Raw genomic sequence first — 20279 nt, forward strand, 5'->3', positions numbered from 1 at the left:
ACTCTCCCGCGGTTTGTGGCAGTCAGAAGGGGATTTAGACACTGATGTTTCAAAGTTTAATGACTGGCTTTTCTCAGCTAAAAACGCGATTGCCCCTATGCAACCGATAAATTCTTCCAGATTAAAACCCTCTGCTCCTTGGTTCTCTTCCGCCTTGCGTGCTGAAAAGAACCTCTGTAAAAAACTTGAGAGAAACTAGAGACAATCCTCTGATCCTGAGGCAAAAGCTACTTACAGAGCCGCCATTAAGAAATTCCATAAATTGAAGTGTACCATAACATAACATAACATAAGATAACATGAAAGAGTATTACATTGAGAAAGTCAGCTCCACTGATAATTTCTCAAAAACACTGTTTAAAATAGTGAAAGAGTTTTCAAAGCCATCTTCATTTTCTAGCTCGATCCCCCCAACCAAGAACTCTGATGGTTTATCTAACTTTTTTTACGTAAAAATCCGAGACATTCTTTCTACGTTTAACCAGTCCGTGGATTCCCCTGTTCTTGACTCCAAGGCTACCAAGGAGGAGGGTTTCACTTCCTTTAATACTATCTCTTTTGATACCTTTTCTCAAAAAATGTTGGCATGCAAATCAAGGGACTTATTTTGAAGTTATTTTCTACGATTTGTTGAGTTGTATCAAAGTAACACACTCCGTAGTATCCACGGGATATCAATCTTATTCGACAATTATAAATGAATTGATGGAAGGTTGGAAGAAATACAGAGCAAATAAGGTTATATTTCAAATAAAGTCTTTACTAGAGAGAATTTCTGGGAGATATATATATAAACAAATCAATTGGAGCAAAAGAGTCATGAACAAAGATAGACACTGTTTTCTCTATAGTTCATAACATTGTGCATCAACTCCTGCTAAATCAAACAAACAACCCAAATTATACAATAAAAAGTGATTGTAGGTTGGTGTCAAAAGACAACATTAAAGGAGATGATGACGAGATGTCGACGTTTCGGTCTTTGCTGCAGTCGTCAATAAGACCATCATCAGGACGATGTTTATTCAGATGCTGAAAAGAACTCCCTTTAGAATTTTGAGGGGAGACCACATCAGTTGGTCTAGGAGGTCCACACTTAAATTCTTACAAGTAGAATCAGATGATGCAAAAACAACATCTGTTGGTCAAAAGAGAGCTAAGAGAGTGCACTTCTGGAGATGCCAGAGACTATTCGCGAATGCGTTGATGCAGGCGAGGCAGCAATGTTAGTGCTCCTCGACCTGTCTGTGGCATTCGATACGGTCTCTCATGCCATATTGATTGAGAGACTGTATAGTCTTGGGATTCAGGGCTAACCTCTGGCTTGGATTAGATCTTTTTTAAGTGATCGTCCCCAACAGGTCTACCTTCAACCTTTTGTCTCTGAAAAGAAATAACTTAGTTGTGGTGTTCCCCAGGGCTCAGCCCTGAGCCCACTGTTTTTTTTGTAAAATTGGTTTTATTGCATTTGAAAAAAAAGGAACCAAATTAAGAAAAGACAGAAAGAAAAACAGGCGGCAACAATGCAATGGTACACACATTAGCCCAGCAATGACATCTGACGACCCCTGGAAGAGCTGCGGGGTACAGTTAATGAAACAAAGCGAAGTCCAGGAAGCTGGGGATAGTTAAGGGTGTCAACCGCCAGATGACCCCCAATGTCTCTGCTAAGTCTTTCACGAGAAGGGCCATCCTATCACGCTAATGTCCCCGGGAAGGCCAGCGTCCCCCTCTTGTCAGCTATGCCGCAACAAACGAACCCCCCCAACTGAAATCCCCTCTCCCCCCCCCGACATCCCTCCCCTCCCCCAGGTGGTGGCGCCAACTACCATTCACTCTCTGCCTCACGCATTCACTTCAGTCATGCATTTAGACCTGGAAAAGGTGGAGTGCTCGTAGGGCCGAAGGACATACAGCAGACGGTAAACCACTCGATAAGAATCTGACTAATGGCCCCCATCGGAACATAAAGTTCTTACAGTTGCCCAAGAAGATGTCCGCAATTCTCTCCATGCTCATCAGTTTCCATAGTTTTGCGTGCCACAGTGACATAGCCGGGGCCGTCGGTCTCTTCCAAGCCGCAGCTAGTGTAAGCTTTGCCGCTCCCAGGCACAGCCACATAATCTGTTTGTCCGCTTTCGTCTGGTGTTCCAATAGCGGGTCCCGGAGACCCAGGATGACAAAAGACAGGGAGTCCGGGATCGGGTATCCCAACATATCCTTGATATGGGACAGAATTTCACTCCAAAAAGGTCGGATGAGTGGGCAATCCCACCAGATGTGGCGGAAATCTCCCAGTAAGCCACAGCCCCTCCAGCAGCGGTCTGAGGTTGCCGGGAATATGCGATGGAGTTTCGAGGGGTAAAGGTACCAATCAAACATAGTTTTATAATGGGCATCGCGGAGATCCGCTGAGTGGTTGTGAGCCCTAATATCCCGCCAGAGGTCCTTCCACTCACTTTCTGCTATGTCCCTACCCAGCTGATCTTCCCAATGATCCATATAGCGGGGGCGAGGGGAGACCACTGTGCTAAGTAGGAGCTTGTATAAAAAGGAGATCGTTCCCTTCATTGTAGCAGTTCGTAAAAGAAAGGCCTCAAAAAGCGAGGGCGGTCTCGTGGCTGCCTCTCTCATACCAGGTGAAGTCGCCCAGTGAATTAGCTGGGTATAATGGAATTGTTCCGTAGGCGACAGGCCATAGTCCTTCATGCAATTGGAGAATGTGAGGGGTTCCGTGCCGTGAAATAGGTGTGTAAGGGCCCTGCAGCCGCCCTCCCTCTAAGCCCGAAATGGCCCCTCCTGCAGCGCCGGTGGAAAAGCAGGATTAAAGTGCAGAGGAGTGAAGGGGGAGGGGAACGACGTCCAACGCTCGTCTCCCGAGACCGTATCCCATACCTTCAGAACAGTGCCTGTAGGGGTGCTGATGTAAGCATTCCTAGGCCTGTCTGGCTTGGGCTTCCAAGCCAGGTCCCAGATTGACCTCCCAGCCACACTCCTGTCCATGTATAGCCAGTGTTTTTCAGATTCCTGTTGCGACCACTCCACCATGACCCGCAACTGCGCGGCTTTATAGTATAGATGCATATCCGGGAGGCGCACTCCACCCTCCTCCCTCGGGCGCCGCAAAAGCGCGAAGGCAAGGCGAGCCCGTCCTCCCTGCCAGATGAATTTCAGCAAGAGAGTCTTCAGTCGTCAAAAGAAATCTAACTCCATAGGTATGGGAAGGGCCTGAAAAAGGTATAGAAATTTAGGAAGGAGGACCATGTTGACGGCATGGATTCTGCCCAGCCAAGTAATGTATTTCGGTTTCCACCGATCTAGTTCCCCCCTCACCGCCGATAACACGGGTGGAAAGTTTGCTGCGTACAGGGAGCCAATAGTAGGTGTCAACCGGACTCCCAAATAAAGGAGGGAGGATGGCGCCCACGCTAATGGTGTAAGCGGTCGCAAGCGCTCCAGCTCGGCCGGCGGGAGTGTTAAGTTCAGTATATGACTTGTCAAAATTCACTTTAAACCCGGCTACCTCCTCATAAGTGGTCAGCAGGGTCTGAATGTGCGGCAGAGATTGCGCCGGGTCCCCCACAGAGAGTAGGACATCGTCTGCAAAAAGGGAGATTTTATGTTGCTCACCCGAAAAGGGGAGCCCCTTTATCTGCTCCTGCTCGCGCAGCGCGATGGCCAGAGGCTCGGTGCTTAGGGCAAAGAGCAAAGGAGAAAGAGGGCAGCCCTGTCTCGTGCCTATGGTGTGAGCGAAGTCGGCGGAACGATGCCCATTAACCATCACCCTAGAGCAGGGAGTGCTATAGTTCGCTCGAACCATGGTGATGAAGTGTTGCAAGAATCTAAAAGCCTCCATAGTGCGGAACATGAAGTTCCAGTCTACCCGGTCAAAGGCCTTTTCCGCATCCAGCCCCACCAGCACTGCCGGGAGGCGGAACCTGGAGGCCTTCTCATTGAGGTGAATCACCCTTCGCAAGTTGTCATGAGTCTGTCGCCCTTTAATAAACCCCGATTGATCTGGGTGGATAATGGCCGGCATCAAATCGCGGAGTCTACGAGCCAGGATAGCGGAGTATAGCTTAGCATCTATGTTAAGTAGAGCTATCGGGCGTTAGGCCGAGCAGAGGGACAGATCCTTCCCTGTTTTAGGAATCACGGAGATCAGAGCCTCAGACATGGAACTCGTGGTGCGACCCGATGTTGCCATTTCGTTGAAGAGGGGTACTAAAAAATCGCAGAGTTCCGAAGCAAAAGATTTGTAGAATAACGCCGTATAACCATCCGGCCCGGGAGCTTTGTGGAGCTTAAGGTTCCCGATAGCCTCCAGTACCTCCTCTCTAGAGATGGGGGCTGCAAGCATTTCGTTCCATTCTCTCGAGACTCGCGGAATGGGGAGGGCAGCCAGAAAGCGGTCTTGGGCTGCTTGGTCCAGAGAATCACCCTTATACAATGCCTCATAGAACTTGCCAAAGAGACGTGCCTTATCCACATCGTTGTGGCAGATCAACCCTGAGGAGTCCACAATGCCATCTATATATTCCCGTTCTCGTTTATCGCGCAGTTGACGAGCCAGATGTTTGCCTATTTTATTCCCCTGAGAATAGGAGATGCGCTGAAGTCGAAGCAGGGTAAATTCTGCACGGTTGGTATAGTGGGCCTTCAGCTTGCCCCGCACTGCAGTCAGTGGTCGCAGTGTGAGTCTAGATGGGTTGGCTTTGTGGGCCTGTTCTAAGAGAGCCAATTCCGTTTCTAAGTCCTCCCTTTCCTTCCGCCTCAATTTATTGAGATTAGCATTAAGATGAAGACATGTGCCCCTTATAGAGGCCTTACACGCATCCCAGGTATTAAAAAGGGAGGTATCTGATGCCGGATTGAGAGTCCAGAACTCCTTTATTGCCTTGCGGAGCGCCTTGCAGGAGACGTCATCTCGGACAAGGGCCGGTGGGAAATACCATTTTTTCGTCCCATCCCCCCCGGAGGGCCACCGCAATCCCAGTACCAACAAGCTATGGTCTGATACAGACAAAGGGAAAATGCTAGAGTCCCGGACGTCCCCCTGAAGAGCTTGGCTCACAAAAATATGGTCAAGCCTGGCGTAGGAGTGATGAACATGGGAGAAGAATGTGTAGTCGCGTGATTGGGGGTGCAAGAATCGCCAGCCATCCACCAAGCCAAGTCCACCAATCACCCTCTGATTCTCAGCGGAAAATACCCCAGCACCTGCTCTCTGTGCCTGTGAGCTGTCTAGATTGCCGTCCCAAATCATATTGAAATCCCCCATGAGCACCATAAGGCCTTCAGCAAAGTCCCCCGCCTTGTCAAGCAGGTCACGGAGAAAGGCATTTTGCCCCGCATTGGGAACATACACCACCACAAACGTACAAGTCTCTCCATCAAGCACTCCCTGACCATAAGCACCTCCCTTCCTTATCCCCGCTAACCCCCAAGGGTTGGAAATGTAAAGACGCTCGGAAGAGAAACGCCACCCCCCTGTGTTTAGTAGATGCAGAGGACCTATAGATGAGCAGGAAAAGTTTATGGCGCAACCGCAGTTCGTCTTTACGCGCCAGATGAGTCTCCTGGAGTCCCACAATATCCAAGTGATGATTAGCAATATATTTCCACACTTTTTGGCGCTTCTGAGGGGAGTTAAGCCCCTTAACGTTCCATGTCCCAATACTAATCGGCATAATGGTACTGTAGCGTTCGCCCCTCCCCGTCAATGCCAGTGCCATTCCTCCCAGCCAATACCCAGTAAACACACCCTCTGGGCTCAGAAACACCCTCTCCACCGGATCCCCACCAAACACTGGACTTCCGCCCGCGTCCCAGAGCTCAAGGTCAGTAACATATTCCACCCATTCAACGACCTCCCCCCGAGGTCGGACAGTCAAAAGCTCCAAAGGCATATAATCAACGTGAGAAAAGCATACCATACATTCATACCAGGCGCCACCACCCCCTGACCCATTCCTCCCCCTCCCACCAGGCCCCTCACAACACCCCCAATGCCCCCCCCCCAAACCAAACCCCAACTCAAGAACAAACAAATATACTTAGCAGTCTCAATGGATCGTCCCAGGTCAGTGCAGCGCACTGAATGGTCACCGGGAAGGGGACGGGAGATTCCAGGCGGGGCTCCCAAGGCCTCGGTCCGGGGTGTCTTCTCACAAAGTACCACCATACCCACGGAACCAGAGCGCACGGACCCCTCCGGCGCCTACAGCCCAGCAGCCCACAAGTCAGGCCGCTCCGGAGCTCTGTTGTGAATCCGTCAACGTCGCTGAAGCAACGGAAGCCACCGCGTCACCTCTCTCCTGCAGGCTGGTCGCTCGGTCAGGCCGCCTGCGATCTGCCGTCAATCCCACTCTTTGCCAGGAAGAAGACCGATGTTGTCTCCTCGACGTGGGGCTGCTCGCCCTCGAAGCCGGGGCTTCATCCTCAATGCCTAGGAGTTCCTTTGCTACCTGTAAGGAGCGGATCTGCGCCAGCTTGTTCTGCCACCGGAAAACTATGTGGAAGGGGTGGCCCCAGGAGTAAGAAATGTTGTGGTTCCGTAGAAACGCCGTTACCGGTCTAAACTCTCGCCGTTTCTGAAGGGTCGTTGCCGCCAGGTCCTGATAGAGCTGCGGGCGATGCTCCCGGAACAGCAGATTAGGAATGTCTCGCGCTTTCCTGAGGATTCTCTCCTTGAGCTGAAAGTCATGGACACAGACGAGGATATCAGGGGGCGGCCCTCCCCCCCTCCGAGGTAGGCCAACTCTGTGGACACGGTCCATCCGGATCTCACTTACATCATCCTCGCCCAGGATCTGAAGGAATAGATCCTGTACATATCCCCGAAGGTCCCCTGCTTCGCCATCCCACGGTACCGCTCGTATACGGATGTTACTTCTTCGAGAGCGGTTCTCTAAGTCCTCCGCGTGAGATTGGAAGTCCAGGTTCTGCTCGGTGAGCCTCAGCACGTCCTGCTGCAATTGGTGGATGCCGTTCGCCATGTTGAGATCGTGATCCTCCAGCGTGGCCACTCTCTCCCCAATGCCATCCACGTCACGCCTCACTTCCCGAAGATCAGACGTCAGTTGCGCTCGGAGGTCAGAGATATTCTCCTTGATGGATTTAAAGAGGTCAGTCATAAAAGCTTTGGTGGCCGGAGCGTCATCATCAGACCTCCTGGGAGAGGAGCTGGGGCCAGGGGACGCCGGTTGCTGGGTGTTTTTCGGTTGGCCATCCTTACCGTTCTTCCCCTTGCGCAGGACGGTAGCCATTGTGGCCCCCCTCGTTTTCCTGGGAGACACCACGAACGCTGGCCACTCACACCAGGGCAGAATCCAGTTGCTGCCACCACCTCGGTCCCTTGACGTGTGCCCCCTTGACGTGCGTCCAAAGCTTCAGCCGGAGTTATTGACCCCAAGCGTCTCAGTGCGTCAGGAAGCCCCGGTCCAGCAGGGGAAGTTTTCGCAGCACCAGCTCCCCCTCCAACGCCAGGGACGGCGCTGTAGTACCAGCACGTAGCTTAGTGGAGGCGAATATCCAGGGGGCCCGACCCCTCTCCGTCACACCACCAACGGTCACTCCGACTAGCCTGGGTACACCCCAGGTGTGCCTTCTCAAAACCCCTTATCAGATTCGTTCTTTAGGGCAGACCCACACTCCCTCTTGCTGCAGCAGGTGGGGGGGGGGGGGAAGGAGGAGAACAAACTTATGGCCAATGTCTGCCCCCACAGCTCACTCAGCGCCTGTGCCCGCAGTCTTTGGCGCTCCCGGTGACCTGCGCCACTGTCCTGTCCTTCAGCTGCCAAGCCAGACCCACCAGGCAAACGTGGTCCCAGGCAGAAGGCCTCGAATGTAGCCGTGCCTTGTCTGCCTCTGCTCACTCCCGAGGGGTCTGACCACACTCCCCTCAGGCCGGGAGAACTGCTGCGCACGGGTCGGGGCACTGGGCGCGGGTCTCGGTGATAGTGCGGACCGCCCTCCGGACCAGGCCTCAAGCCACGGCCTCAATTTCTCTGGCGGCCGCACCACAGCTTCGGGTGCTCGCGGAGAACAGGCTCCGCCCCCTCACCGGGTCCCGGGCTCCTACGGCAGGCTGACGACTCCTCACCGCCGCAAGCTCCTCACAGCGCCGCACCACGTTGCTCCGGCTCTCCCTCCTGTTGCCTGCCGCTGGGCACCTCCAGGATTCCCTTCTCAGTTCCCCCGCGCCGCAGCTCGCAGCGCCGCCCAGGCCTCGGGCGCCTCCACCGGCTCCGGTCTTCCGACTCCGGGCGCAGGGGTCACCGCAAATCGCTCCACCGCCGGCCACTACTGTAAGGTGGTTCCAGAGTGGCCAAAAGCCCCAGAAGGACGCTCGGGGCTAACGCTAGACAAAGCTTTGTAGGGCCCAGCGCCAGAGGCACGCCCCCCAGCCCACTGTTTTTTAATGTATACGTACCGCCGCTGACTACGGTGGCAGAATCCTGTGGGGTCAGAGTGATTTCATACGCCTATGACACGCAATTAGTGTTTTCATTTAGAGATCACTCTGACACCAGTTTTTCGAACTTCAGACGCTGCCTCAGCAACATCTCTATTTGGATGTCACTCAACACTCTAAGGCTTAACTTGGATAAAACCTAAGTGTTGTTTTTTAATTGAAAAAAAACCCTCTACCCCCTTCTTTGGTGGCCACCTGAATTGAATTCCCCCTCCAGCACCGGTGGTTTCTGCCAGGAATCTGGGATTCGTATTTGATAATGAGTTATCCTGCAAGGCTCAAATAAATAAGGTCACATTTGCTTGTTTCGGTAAACTCAGCATGAGTCAGAAAATTCTCCCTTTTCTTCTTTTGGATGCTTGCGAACCATTATTCACGACCTTATAACGTCACACCTGGATTACGCAAACAGCCTGTATGCTGGAGCACCAGCCTATCTGGTCAAACGGCTGCAGATTGTACAGCATGTGGTGGCAAGAATGATCTGTAACATCTCATATTGTCACTCAATCTCTCCTCGCTTAAAAAAGATACACTGGCTACCTGTGACTAGCCGCATTCAGTTTAAATTTCTGGTCCTGGCATGTAGAGCAATGCAGGGTCAGGGATTGGCCTATCTTAGAGCAACACTGAAGCATGCTCAGTCCAACCGATCTCGCAGATCAAATCACCTTTGCCTCTTACATACTCCCCGATTTCGCCGCTCTAGAATGGGGGGTAGAGCATTCGCAGTTATCACTGCTCGATCTTGGAACAACTTGCCACTGTCCTTCCGTATGACAGAATAGGAATGCTTATTTCGACGCAATTTAAAAACCTGGCTGTTTACCAACCTCTAGTTGCACAGAGACACTCACAACTGCTTACTGTTTGCAGCGCCAGGACACCCCAGTTGGGGGTAGCTGCGTGCTATATAAGTTCCAAAATAAAATAAATAAATAAAATAAATGGCCGGTAAAGCCTGCTATGGAGGGGTCTAAGGCTACTAGAACATTCCACCCCTAAAGGGAAGAATGTTCTAATTTGTAAAACAAAGGCCTCACGGAGCCTAAGGGGGTTGAAATACTCTCGGCTTCGCGAAACCTTTGTTAAACATTGGAATGTTGATGGTTGGTTTGGGCTTCTACCAGACATTAGACGCCAGGAGCACTCCATTGTTTTCAATGGAACGCTCAACATTCCAGTGTTCTAAAACACACACAACATACTAGTTATATACAATTTAGAATTTTATATTCTGCAGACAGAGCATTCATCGCTCTCTCTGAATACAGATGTCATTTGGTGCTCATGACGAACCTAAATTGTACTTTTTTCGTTGAATATGAAGGTTTTTTTGACATTGCATAACTTCTCTAAATGGGGTAGAACCTTGTCTTACCTTAGCGTCAGCGCCAATGGGCTTTCTGCACTCGGCACAGGTGTTAGCACAGATTTTTTCGAAACACTTGACACAGCAGTGGTGTCCCTCCTTCTCGACGTACTTCTTGCCGTGCAGCGGGTCCCTGCAGTAGTGGCAGTTGAATTTTTCAGTCATTGTGCCTGTAGTGTACCTACGGGGCCCTGGAGAGAGAGGGAGGAAGCTGTTATGACTCCTGGAGTAACTCAACAATCTTTTCAGAGCTCAGAGTGATCACGACATATTGAGCGTCTTGATGAATTAATAAACAAAAATTACATCCTCTTTCCTTTCATCTCAGCCACTGCATTGATAATAACACTTCTGCCTATGTGCTTCTAAAACAGGTGTGGCATTTTGGCCAATTATAAAAGACACCACTTATTTTTGACTCCATCTCTTCTTTAACTGACGCGTTTAGGATTGCAGACACCAGACACCCAAACACACTTCAAGCAAAACTGTAACAGTGGCTCCAATGCCTTCCACATCACCGACAGCTTGGGTGCTAATGGTCAAAATATCTGTGATCACCTTGAACATTACTTTTATGACACTGATAGGTGGTGGTACTACAGCGATACAATGTCATTTGAGAGCTATGAAGTTGGGAGCAAAGACTTGTGTTGGCAACTCCCCATTCAATGATGGATTAGTAAATTACAGACTTTTGGTGTGAACATTAGGACATCACAGTTCCATCTGCATTCTTGTGGATCAAGCTGTCCAAGCGTTGTAATATGACTGCCTATAGTTAAGTGACCAGGTGGAGCATGAAGTGATAGAATGGATGCTTCACAGACCCCGTGGATCACTGGTAAAAGCGTAGTATGTCTTCTATTCCAGTAGAAAGTCCTGCCCATAAAATCCAGGTGCATTTGTAAGAAGCTTATGTTTAGCTACGGTAAATTACATCCAACGCTGCCGTGAGATACAACAGAATAACAGAATAACAGATGGGGGTCAATGTTGCCTATTTCGAGAGAGCATCATCAAGCATCATTTGGGTGGCTGTGGTCATTCCACAGACTGGACCAAAATTAGATTAATATGAGCTACAAATCTTAGAGACAAAACACTTTTCCATAATCTAGTAAGGCACTATGAGTCAGTAATTATTCTCTACATACCATTAGAGACCAGAACTTGGCAGCAATTCAATGACTTTAACATCTCATCGAACACCTAATTTTGCAGGATTTATCACTTTAAGCAGGTGTTAGACCCATCCTCTATCATGCTTCCCTCCTTCTGATACAGCGTCAGAGTTATCCTCTGATCTTGTTTTCATGCTTCAGTCAGTACCCACACCTTATGATATAGACATTATCACACATTTACTCAATATATATTCTTTCAGCCCATCTGTCACACATTTTTTCAGTTTTTGTGTGCAGCCCGTTCCTTTATACACACAATTCTTGGCAGCCATGCACCAATTCATACTGTGTTTTTTATTAGGCTATGATTGTCAATTTAGTGTTTCACCATCATCTTTCAATGTCTCTCTTAGCAACTATGAGACTATGGTTTACCAATATCCAATGATGTCTGTATAGGTTCGTTGTCTCCCAAGCCCCCAGGCGTATGTTTAGGAGTATGTTTTTTTCCTGTTGCCTCAATGTTCTACTCCATCGTCCAGAACCACATCAGGAACCTCAAAATAATCATCAACAGCAAACTGGACAAGGCTACACAAGACAATGTCATCACTGTATCCTGCTTCCAGACCCTGAAGATGCTGAGGAAGATCTTCAAATGGCTCCCGAGCAACAAAAGAAAAACTGACACTCACGCTCTAGTCACCAGAAAATTGGACTATGGGAACCAGTTTACACCGGGATCTCCAAGCAACTCACTTAAAGACTACAGACTATCCAGAATTCAGCAGCTAAGCTCATCCTCAACCTCCCATACAGAACTCCGATTATACTACACATCTGGGACCTACACTGGCTCCCAATACTTAAGAATGCTCGATAAATACAAGCTCCTCAGACACACATTTAAGGCACTCCACAAACCATGCCCCAACTACCCAAACAGTCACATCTCCTTCCACCAACCATTCAGACACCTCGGCTCCACAGGCCTCCTACTCACCAACATCCCATGCATACACAGAACCTGATGAAAAGAACAAGCGTTCTCTTACATTGTTCGTAAAGCGTGGAACGACCTGCCTCTCAGCATCAGAGTCTTTTTCTCTTGTCTTGAATTCCGCAAGAAGTTGAAGACCTGGCTTTTAAATTAACCAACCAACCAACCGTAGATAAAGCTAGGCACACACACCTACTCAGTGCCACAATACCCTCATGGGTGATAGTGCACTTTAGAAAAACACATAACATAGCATAACATCTTACGTTTGCCACAGATTTCTCACCAATAGTCCTTTATTGCAATGCATCTGCACAATAGGCTTGGGAAAGCGCCACTTTACCCAAAGCTCCTTAACCAGAGATCATACCTTTCCTATCCAAATGTATACAAACATGTTCTGTATTCTACCCTGTGAAGGACATTCATATAAATCAGTCTAAAGCTTGTATAATGAGACCTTTCATGGAATTCCAAAAGTATCCAACTTACTTTGTCCTCTGTCTCCTTTATATTATTATTATTATTATTATTATTATTAATATTATATTTAAATGTATAAAGCGCACAGCTACCCGTAGGTTTCCCGGTGCTAAGGACAAGATGAGAAACAGGGGAGCAGCACAAGAGATTCAGCAGCAAAAGATTGGACAATCTATTGGTTAAATAACCAGGTCTTCAAATCCTTACAAAATTTAAGGTAATTAGGTTCTGTACGCAGGCGAAGTGGAAGAGAATTCCAGAGGGATGGAGCTAGGTAAGAGAATGAGCGTCCACCCATTCTGGCTCCTTTAATCCTGGGTACCTGAAACTTATGCTGGTTAGAGGAACGGAGGACACGAGAAGGACAATAATGGTGAACTAATGTTCTAAGATAAGGTGGAGCCCTACCAGAGTTAATTATGTGCATAAAACAGAGAGCCTTGAACTTTGAACGACTTTCGATGCGGAGCCAATGAAGGTTACGCAAGAAAGTCGATGTCGAAGATTTACTAGGAAGTTTGCACAATAGCCTAACCGCAATGTTTTGCACCATCTGAAGTTTCCGAGTTACTTCCTTGCAGGCACCCAGATAAAGAACATTGCTGTAGTCCAGTCTAGATGTTATTAGTGCCTGGACTACGGTTTTTTGAGTATCATGAGGGAGCATCCATATGATCTTCCTCAACCACTTGAGGATAGTGACACAGGTAGCCGAGACTCTGATCGCATGTTGCTTCATAGACATTTGGTCATCAAAGATGACACCAAGGTTACGAGCCGTTTTGGAAGGGGAAGGAAGAGAACCCATCTGAGGGGGCCAATGGTGTGAGCCCCATGGAGCTGTGTTATTGCCGAATAGCAGAAGTTCGGTCTTTCCCCCATTAAGTTTTAATTTTTTTTCAAACATCCATTTTGCAATATTATTGAGTCCAGAACATAGGGAAGATGGATTAGAATGTGAATTTGCAGAGAGCGAATATATAAGCTGGGTTTCATCAGCATATGAGTAGATGGTGAGCTCAGCTTGTTCTGCAATAGTGGCTAACGGGCTGATGTATAAATTAAAAAGTAAGGGACTCAAAATGGAGCCCTGAGGGACACCGTTTTTAGAGTAATGTATTTTGGAAGCAGATGTAGTGGAGAAAACTTGAAAAGTTCTGTCAGAAAGAAAGCTAACAAGCCACTTAAGAGCCAAGCCAGTAATACCACAGGATTGAAGGATGTTGAGAAGGATCGTGTGGGAAACCGTGTCAAAAGCGGCACTAAGATCGAGTAAAATAAGTGCCAGGGTTTCCCCTTTGTCAACTTGTCCACGAATCGCCTCAGAGACACCTAACAGTGTCGATTCTGTCGATAATCCTGACCTAAAGCCAGACTGAGAATGATGGAGGAGGTTCCTTGATTCAATGTATTTGGTACGTTGAGAATTGATATGTTTTTCTAAAATTTTAGAGAAGACCGGCAGCAAAGATATGGGGCGAAAGTTAGATGGATTTTCTGGATCTGCATTTGCCTTTTTTAGCAAAGGTACTATCATCGCATGTTTCCATGCCTTGGGGACCTTAGCTTCCCTTAGGGATGAGTTAAGAAGTTCTAAAATAAGATTAAGATTGGAAGTATCCAGAACTTGTAGACCTTGTGGGGGGACAGGATCCGTAGGGGAACCAGATTTAATATTAGTAATAATATCGTTAAGTGTAGAGATGTTAAGAAGGTCCCATGTTGTTAGCTGCTGATTGGGGTTGCTGGACGTTTGGTCTAAGGTATCAATTTTGCTAGGGGTAGCCTGTTCAGCTGATGGTGCTCTATAAGCACCCCTTACAATACAATACAATACAATACAATGGTGTAAATGTAGGAGTTTCGTCACAAAAATCAGCATAGATATTATCGATTTTAGTGATAAAGAATTCCGCCAGAACATTACATTGCATGTAATCCAAGCATGGGGTTTTTGGCTGACATGTGTTGCCCGAGAGTTCTCGCTATATCTCGCTTCAACCTTGACATACTATTTGGCAAGTCGCCCGAGCGTAAAATAATAATTTCAACATTCTGAATAGAAAGATTTTTTTTTGTATTTTTTTCAGTAAAGTCTTCACCTGCACAGGGGAAAAAGATTAGTGTATTGTGGCACTGAGTAGATATGCGTGCCTAGCCCTATCTACGGTTGGTTGGTTAATTAAAAAGCCAGGTCTTCAACTTCTTGCCAAATTCAAGACAAGAGAAAAAGCTTCCCTACACCCCTACCGCCCCCCCCACTCGCGGCCGGTCCATCAGAGTTGCCAGGATTGGTTTGTGTTCCCAGTCCGGCCCTGCCTCTCCTCTCCTCTGTGTTGCTTCCACGTTTCCCTGTCCTCCCGTGTGGCTCCACCCATTCTTCCACTCCACCCGCCCCCCAATGCTTGCTTAAAAAAAAAATACTATTGGTCATTTTATTCGGTCATTTTATTTTCCTTTTAGTTACTTTTTCAACTCAGATAGGAAAACTAACATTAAAAAAAGTGGCAGAGTCATTTTGCAGGCCAGCACTTTCCAGTAACACTGGCCGCCGTCTAAATCTTTTTTATTTTTTTACACTTCGGCCATGTTGCACAGCAACATGGATGCTGTGCAGCGAGGTTAAAAACCATTAGCAAAGCCAGTAACCCACATATGTAAGACCTATTGCTTAGCCAATACTTGTTTCCTGTGCCAGTTGCCATAAACCCTGGGGAGTTAGAGACAGAGGCAGCGACTTTCAACTGTCAAAACTGGCCTTCAATTGCTTCATTTACCTGGGGAAATGCCTGACAGAATAGATGGGCAGTTCAGCCCTTAAGGGACTTGAAGTTCATCAGGGGTTCTGCAGTGTCTCCCAGCCGCCTCAAATGCCCAGAGGTGTCTTAAGCAACCTCCTACATTCTGAAAAGGGCACTTTAAAAGCCTTGAAGTTATTATATGCAAATTTGTAGAGCGCATTATGCCTCGGGACGGTATCCTAGCCTTGAACCGGGGTAAGTCTAACCACACCTAGGGCCTAATGGGACTACTAGAAAAGCCAGGTCTTCAGCTAGACTTCAAAGAGTCACAGCACACACCACCTCTGCTTATGGTTTCTCAACATAACATATTAGTTCGCCGGGTGACTGTGTGAAGAGTGCCAATATCGTGAGACATAAGCTGGCACCATGTGAGTTGATAGATCTGAGACTGCTTAATTCACTGTTAAGACGCTATGTAAATACCGCGCATGTTTTACTTATAAATACAGATGTGAAGATTCCTACGGAATACCACATCCTTGGTTTCGTTTATGGAGCAGCCAAACAAAACATTTTTATTTCGACCTTTTAGCAATTGATGACAGACAAAAGCCTTGAATAACATGAAAAGGAAACATTAAATATTGCAACAAAAAGAGATGGCCAAACACATGTTTGTGTTAGACTTTTATCACTTGGAATGAAAAACAACAACTGCTTAAAAGAGCAGATATCAGACCAAGCTATGTAAGAGTGAAGACTAAATATTATGCTTAAACAATCGACTTAAGACTTGCTCCCGCCGAATAAAAGACAGCAGCATGCACTCAAATTTCTTTGTGATGCCATTTGCCAAAGGGTGATTGGAAATGTCTATCACGCCTGTTTTCTGCTCTAATTGCGAAGCATCCTTTTCTGTATTTGATGCCTGAGAGCCCTCGTTATTATGGATACAATTGTATAGTCTTGTTTTCCAGGCACCAAGAGGAAGAAGGACGGGGGAGTTAGACAATATTCCCAACACATTTACTGGGCTAATCATATTTACCCAGAGAGTCTCAAACTCTAGATTTTACTTCTAGGTTATCACGTTTGACTGTGCTAGGCTAGAGGAGGCGGTATCCTTCCATAAGTATGGTGGGTAAAGAGATCGCCCAGGGATTTTTATTACTTGCCTCTTGTTCTAGCGCAAATGTTGCTCTTTCATTTGTAGGGGTGCATTATAATCATGAGTAGTCTGCACATACAGATAATCCTTTGTTGTATTAACTTAGGACATTAGAATGTGAACTGTAATAACAAGAAAGGTGACGTGTTAGGGATATTTTCAGTGTAAAGGTGAAAAAAACAATGTTGCAACTATGTGTGTTTCGCTGAAAACATTAACTTGTTCCATGCTTAGGACAGCTCCTGGCCGTCATGAGTCACAGTAGTCGTGCACTCATGTAGGCCGGGAGCCGTCCGAACGTTGCCGCTCCACCCACGTGCGATTAAAACCCCGCTTGTGCGGGCAAATTAATCAGGGGTGGTCATGAGCGCACGCCTACTTTAACACATGATGGCCGGGAGCCGTCCTGAGCACCGCAGCGCCGCGCCCACACCCCCGCACCGCGACGAAATTCACACCAAGGGGTTAAAGTTCAGAATTCATAAATGCCGCTGAAAAATATTAATGTATTTGATGTGCTTATGTAACGTGCTAACTTAGATGTGCTTAGTAAATAACGTTCACTTTATGTGTAATTTTGTGAGGCCTTTGTCATTTCTTATGTTGGCTGATTTTGTAGGCCTGAATTGTATATTTCTCCGGGAAGCTCTTCCATTAAATTTAATAGTGAATTTCATGATCTTGTGGGATTTGTTATTTTTCACGATTCTGTTGCAGGTGGAGAATTCACCCTTGTTAGCTAGAATAATGTTTTTGTTTTAGGAGTTAGGCTTAGGGAGAAGAGGATACATTGAGCATTGATACTGACAATAGAGAACTGTTGTACTGTCTCACCGGAGCAAGCCGGGGAATCAAGGTCATCTCGCCAAGGCCTGGGAGCATTGCTTCCTAGTGGAAAATCCGATATGAGGAGGTTGCTTGACTGGATGGTGTGAGGCTGCAATGCATCTTGGGATACTACCTGTAAGACTGATGTATGGAAATTAGGGACAGTGTCCAGGTTTCTCCTGCCTTGCCTTGAGAGAGAGAAAGCATCTTAGAATGAGCTCTGACGCTTTATGCTACTTGACCCATCTAACATGAAGAGACTTCTAAGGAAGACTTCACACGCTAAAACCTTAATGGATCTTGCCTTGGGAAAAGCTAGGTAGGGATGTCACGCTAGTTGTAGAGTAGGGATAGACTAATGCTTTATTCCCACAAACTTCCAATGAAGGGAATCTTGGCGTCTGCGCTGTCATCTTCAGTATTCTGGTACTCAAACTGATTATTCTGTGCATGCTGCACCGCCTTAACTTTACCCGTAGGTTTGGATTTGTATTAGTTCCAATGTATTTCTACTCCCTCATCCTCAGATGTCTGTATTTCCAGTTGTTCTTGGCCCTGTAATAAACTAACAACTTAATTAGGAGTCTGTGATTCTACTGAATCATAGTTCATTGGAACTTCAAAGATTGATTGGATAACTTTCTCTCCCTTCCACACTTTCATGCTGATAAAAGAGAGTCATCGACCTGGGGTTCCAGAGCAGATCTTAAAAGTGAAATCCAGCTCCTTCACTCTCCTGGGCATAGTTTAGTCCAGGAAAGCTCAAGACACCATTCACTGAGAATATGTTGAGTACAAAAGCTTCATTATGTTTTAGTCTCCCAGCACGCGGGCATTCACATACTGCCGAGATCAGTACTGCCAGGCCCATTTATCCTCCTTACTATCCTACCTCTGTAAACACTGCAGTCTCTACTTAGTCCAAAGTACTGGCATCATTCTATTTTTTACTTATACTTAGCAATGTGTCTCCTGTGTCTTCCTAAATGTGGTTACCCGGTCCTCTAGCTGGGAGGTGGTTCTATGCACTTACCACCATCTATTATATTTACATTACTTTTAGTTTCCTCCATAACAAGTATTATCTCATTATTCTTTGTTCAAATGTGGTAATTTTCGCTGCTGTATTAGAACAGTGAGGAATGTATATGTCGCTGCCCTGAACCCATTGAAAGGTAGTCCCCATTCAGATTCCAGTGATGAGAATACTAACACCTGCATTGTGAACAGCTGCATAAGTGTGACAGCCAATCAAAACTTTCTCAAAATAACCCTGCTAACAAAAAGGATAAGCCAAAGATGTTAAACAAACCGAACAGCAAGGCAAGAGACAACAGAGGTTCCACAGAGTATATAAGTGTAAGTAAAGTTGGAGAGACAATCTTTATTTGCATGGTCTGTTGAGGTTCACTTCTTTTCTGGCTGGCATATGACAGTCGGATCTGCCATATTGGATTGGTATCCTTCCTATCTCTTTCTTGTCTGTACCTGCTGTTGCTGAAAGATGGAGAGTACACAGTAAGAGAGCGTGCTTGTCACAGAAGGAACACCTCCTACAGTGGTGGTTCACTATCTCTGTGTCTCCATGGGGGAGCCCTCACCGGCCAATTTTCAAATACCCACAGGGCCAATCACTTCCAAGGAATAACCTGGCTTTCTCTCTGGTTTATCTTTCCAATCATAACCTGACAAAATGTGTGGGACTCAACTTGCTAGTCAGAAACCTCACTTTCCGGGTAAAAGTTCTACCAAGTATTGTCTGAGAGTTTTCAGTATGATCCAACTTTTAGGATTCCTTCCGGGAATAGGTTTCTGAGAGAGTCGAAGGTAAAAGGCCTTAATAACTATAAAGCATGATTGTAGCAGGAAGAGGTTACCAGGTACGATCCTCTCATCTATTCTTTTGTTGTTAACCAAATTGCACAACTGTAGACATCTTCATCTGGAATCCAATGGTTCGTGCTTTCAAGTTCATCATCAGTTTTACTTGAACTGGTGTCATCTTAGAAACAAGGCAATTCTATTTTCGGAATAGCAGTGCTTTTGAAATGACTGTATAAATCTTAAAATGGTATGGCAATCTGAGCTTCACTCCTGGATTAAACATGTTTAGTACTCGATATGGACCACTTAAATGTGACTTAATGACCTTAGACATGCTTCAGCACAAAATACACTGTATAGAAAACCAAACAATATTAGCCAAAGAATCCAAAGACAATGGCCTCTGGTGCTTTTTCACAAAATGCTTCATATCTTCCAAGGCTTTGAGCAAGGTTAAACGAAGGTGCCGTAAACAATTGTCATAGATACTCCTCCGCAAACAGATCATTGGAACTCCAGTTGGTTCTGGCATTGTAATGGGAAATAAAGTTGTTTGTTAGCAGGTATGGCCAAAAACAAGAGACACTTTATAGTCGAATGCCAAGAATGGCAAAAAGAGAAATTCAGTTAGAGGTAGAACATGTATTCAGTAATTTTAATATTAATATTATCAAACCCACAAACATTGGGTTATATATTGCATCTGACTATCACTTTGATAATGCTGTCTGGTCCACAAATGCAGACCCATATTAGGTTGGCCATAAAAAGATTTCCAAAAATAGTAACAGACACCCCTTTCCATATTTAAACCATAAGGTGGGATGGGTAATTCACAGAAGCTTGTATGGACCGCAATGGAGTGGAATGGAGAAGAAGTACTTAATGTGGTCCAGCACACAACCTCCCTGCATTGATAAATCACACAACTAATTAGTGTGCCGTTCTGCTGTTTGACCAGAAGGTTAACTTGAGCTTCGGTATGCCAACATCCACAGATCTAGGGGGATCCTTGTTTTAAGGATGCACTGGCCCTAGCCTGCCTAGGTGGCATGCTTCATTATTGGGTTAGCTCCTCGCTGGGTGGGTGCTGTATTGCCCACAGTGTTCCCAGAAATTGGGGCTCTTTGCCAGAGACCTTTTTTTCTCTCCCCCTGGCCCTGTATATCCAGAGCTCATGTCGCTGCCCTAGTTGGGTGTATGTGAGAGTATGCGGTAGAACTGGTAATTGAGTGGTTAAAATTGACAACAGATGTT

At 46.7% G+C, this 20279-nt stretch overlaps 1 protein-coding gene across 2 annotated transcripts in view; it reads right to left on the bottom strand.

Annotated features, from left to right (window-relative positions):
* The window catches only part of FHL1 (four and a half LIM domains 1), a 321710-nt gene that overhangs the window by 35361 nt on the left and 266070 nt on the right, over nucleotides 1-20279 (bottom strand). For both annotated transcript variants that reach the window (XM_086918670.1, XM_086918669.1), the window contains one exon: nucleotides 9858-10039. In XM_086918670.1, the coding sequence (XP_086774796.1) occupies nucleotides 9858-10013 (156 nt within the window). In that variant the 5' untranslated portion in view covers nucleotides 10014-10039. The remainder of the gene's footprint in view (nucleotides 1-9857; nucleotides 10040-20279) is intronic.

The sequence above is a fragment of the Lissotriton vulgaris genome, chromosome 4_1 (genome assembly GCF_964263255.1).
Source record: "Lissotriton vulgaris chromosome 4_1, aLisVul1.2, whole genome shotgun sequence".
NCBI lineage: Eukaryota > Metazoa > Chordata > Amphibia > Caudata > Salamandridae > Lissotriton > Lissotriton vulgaris.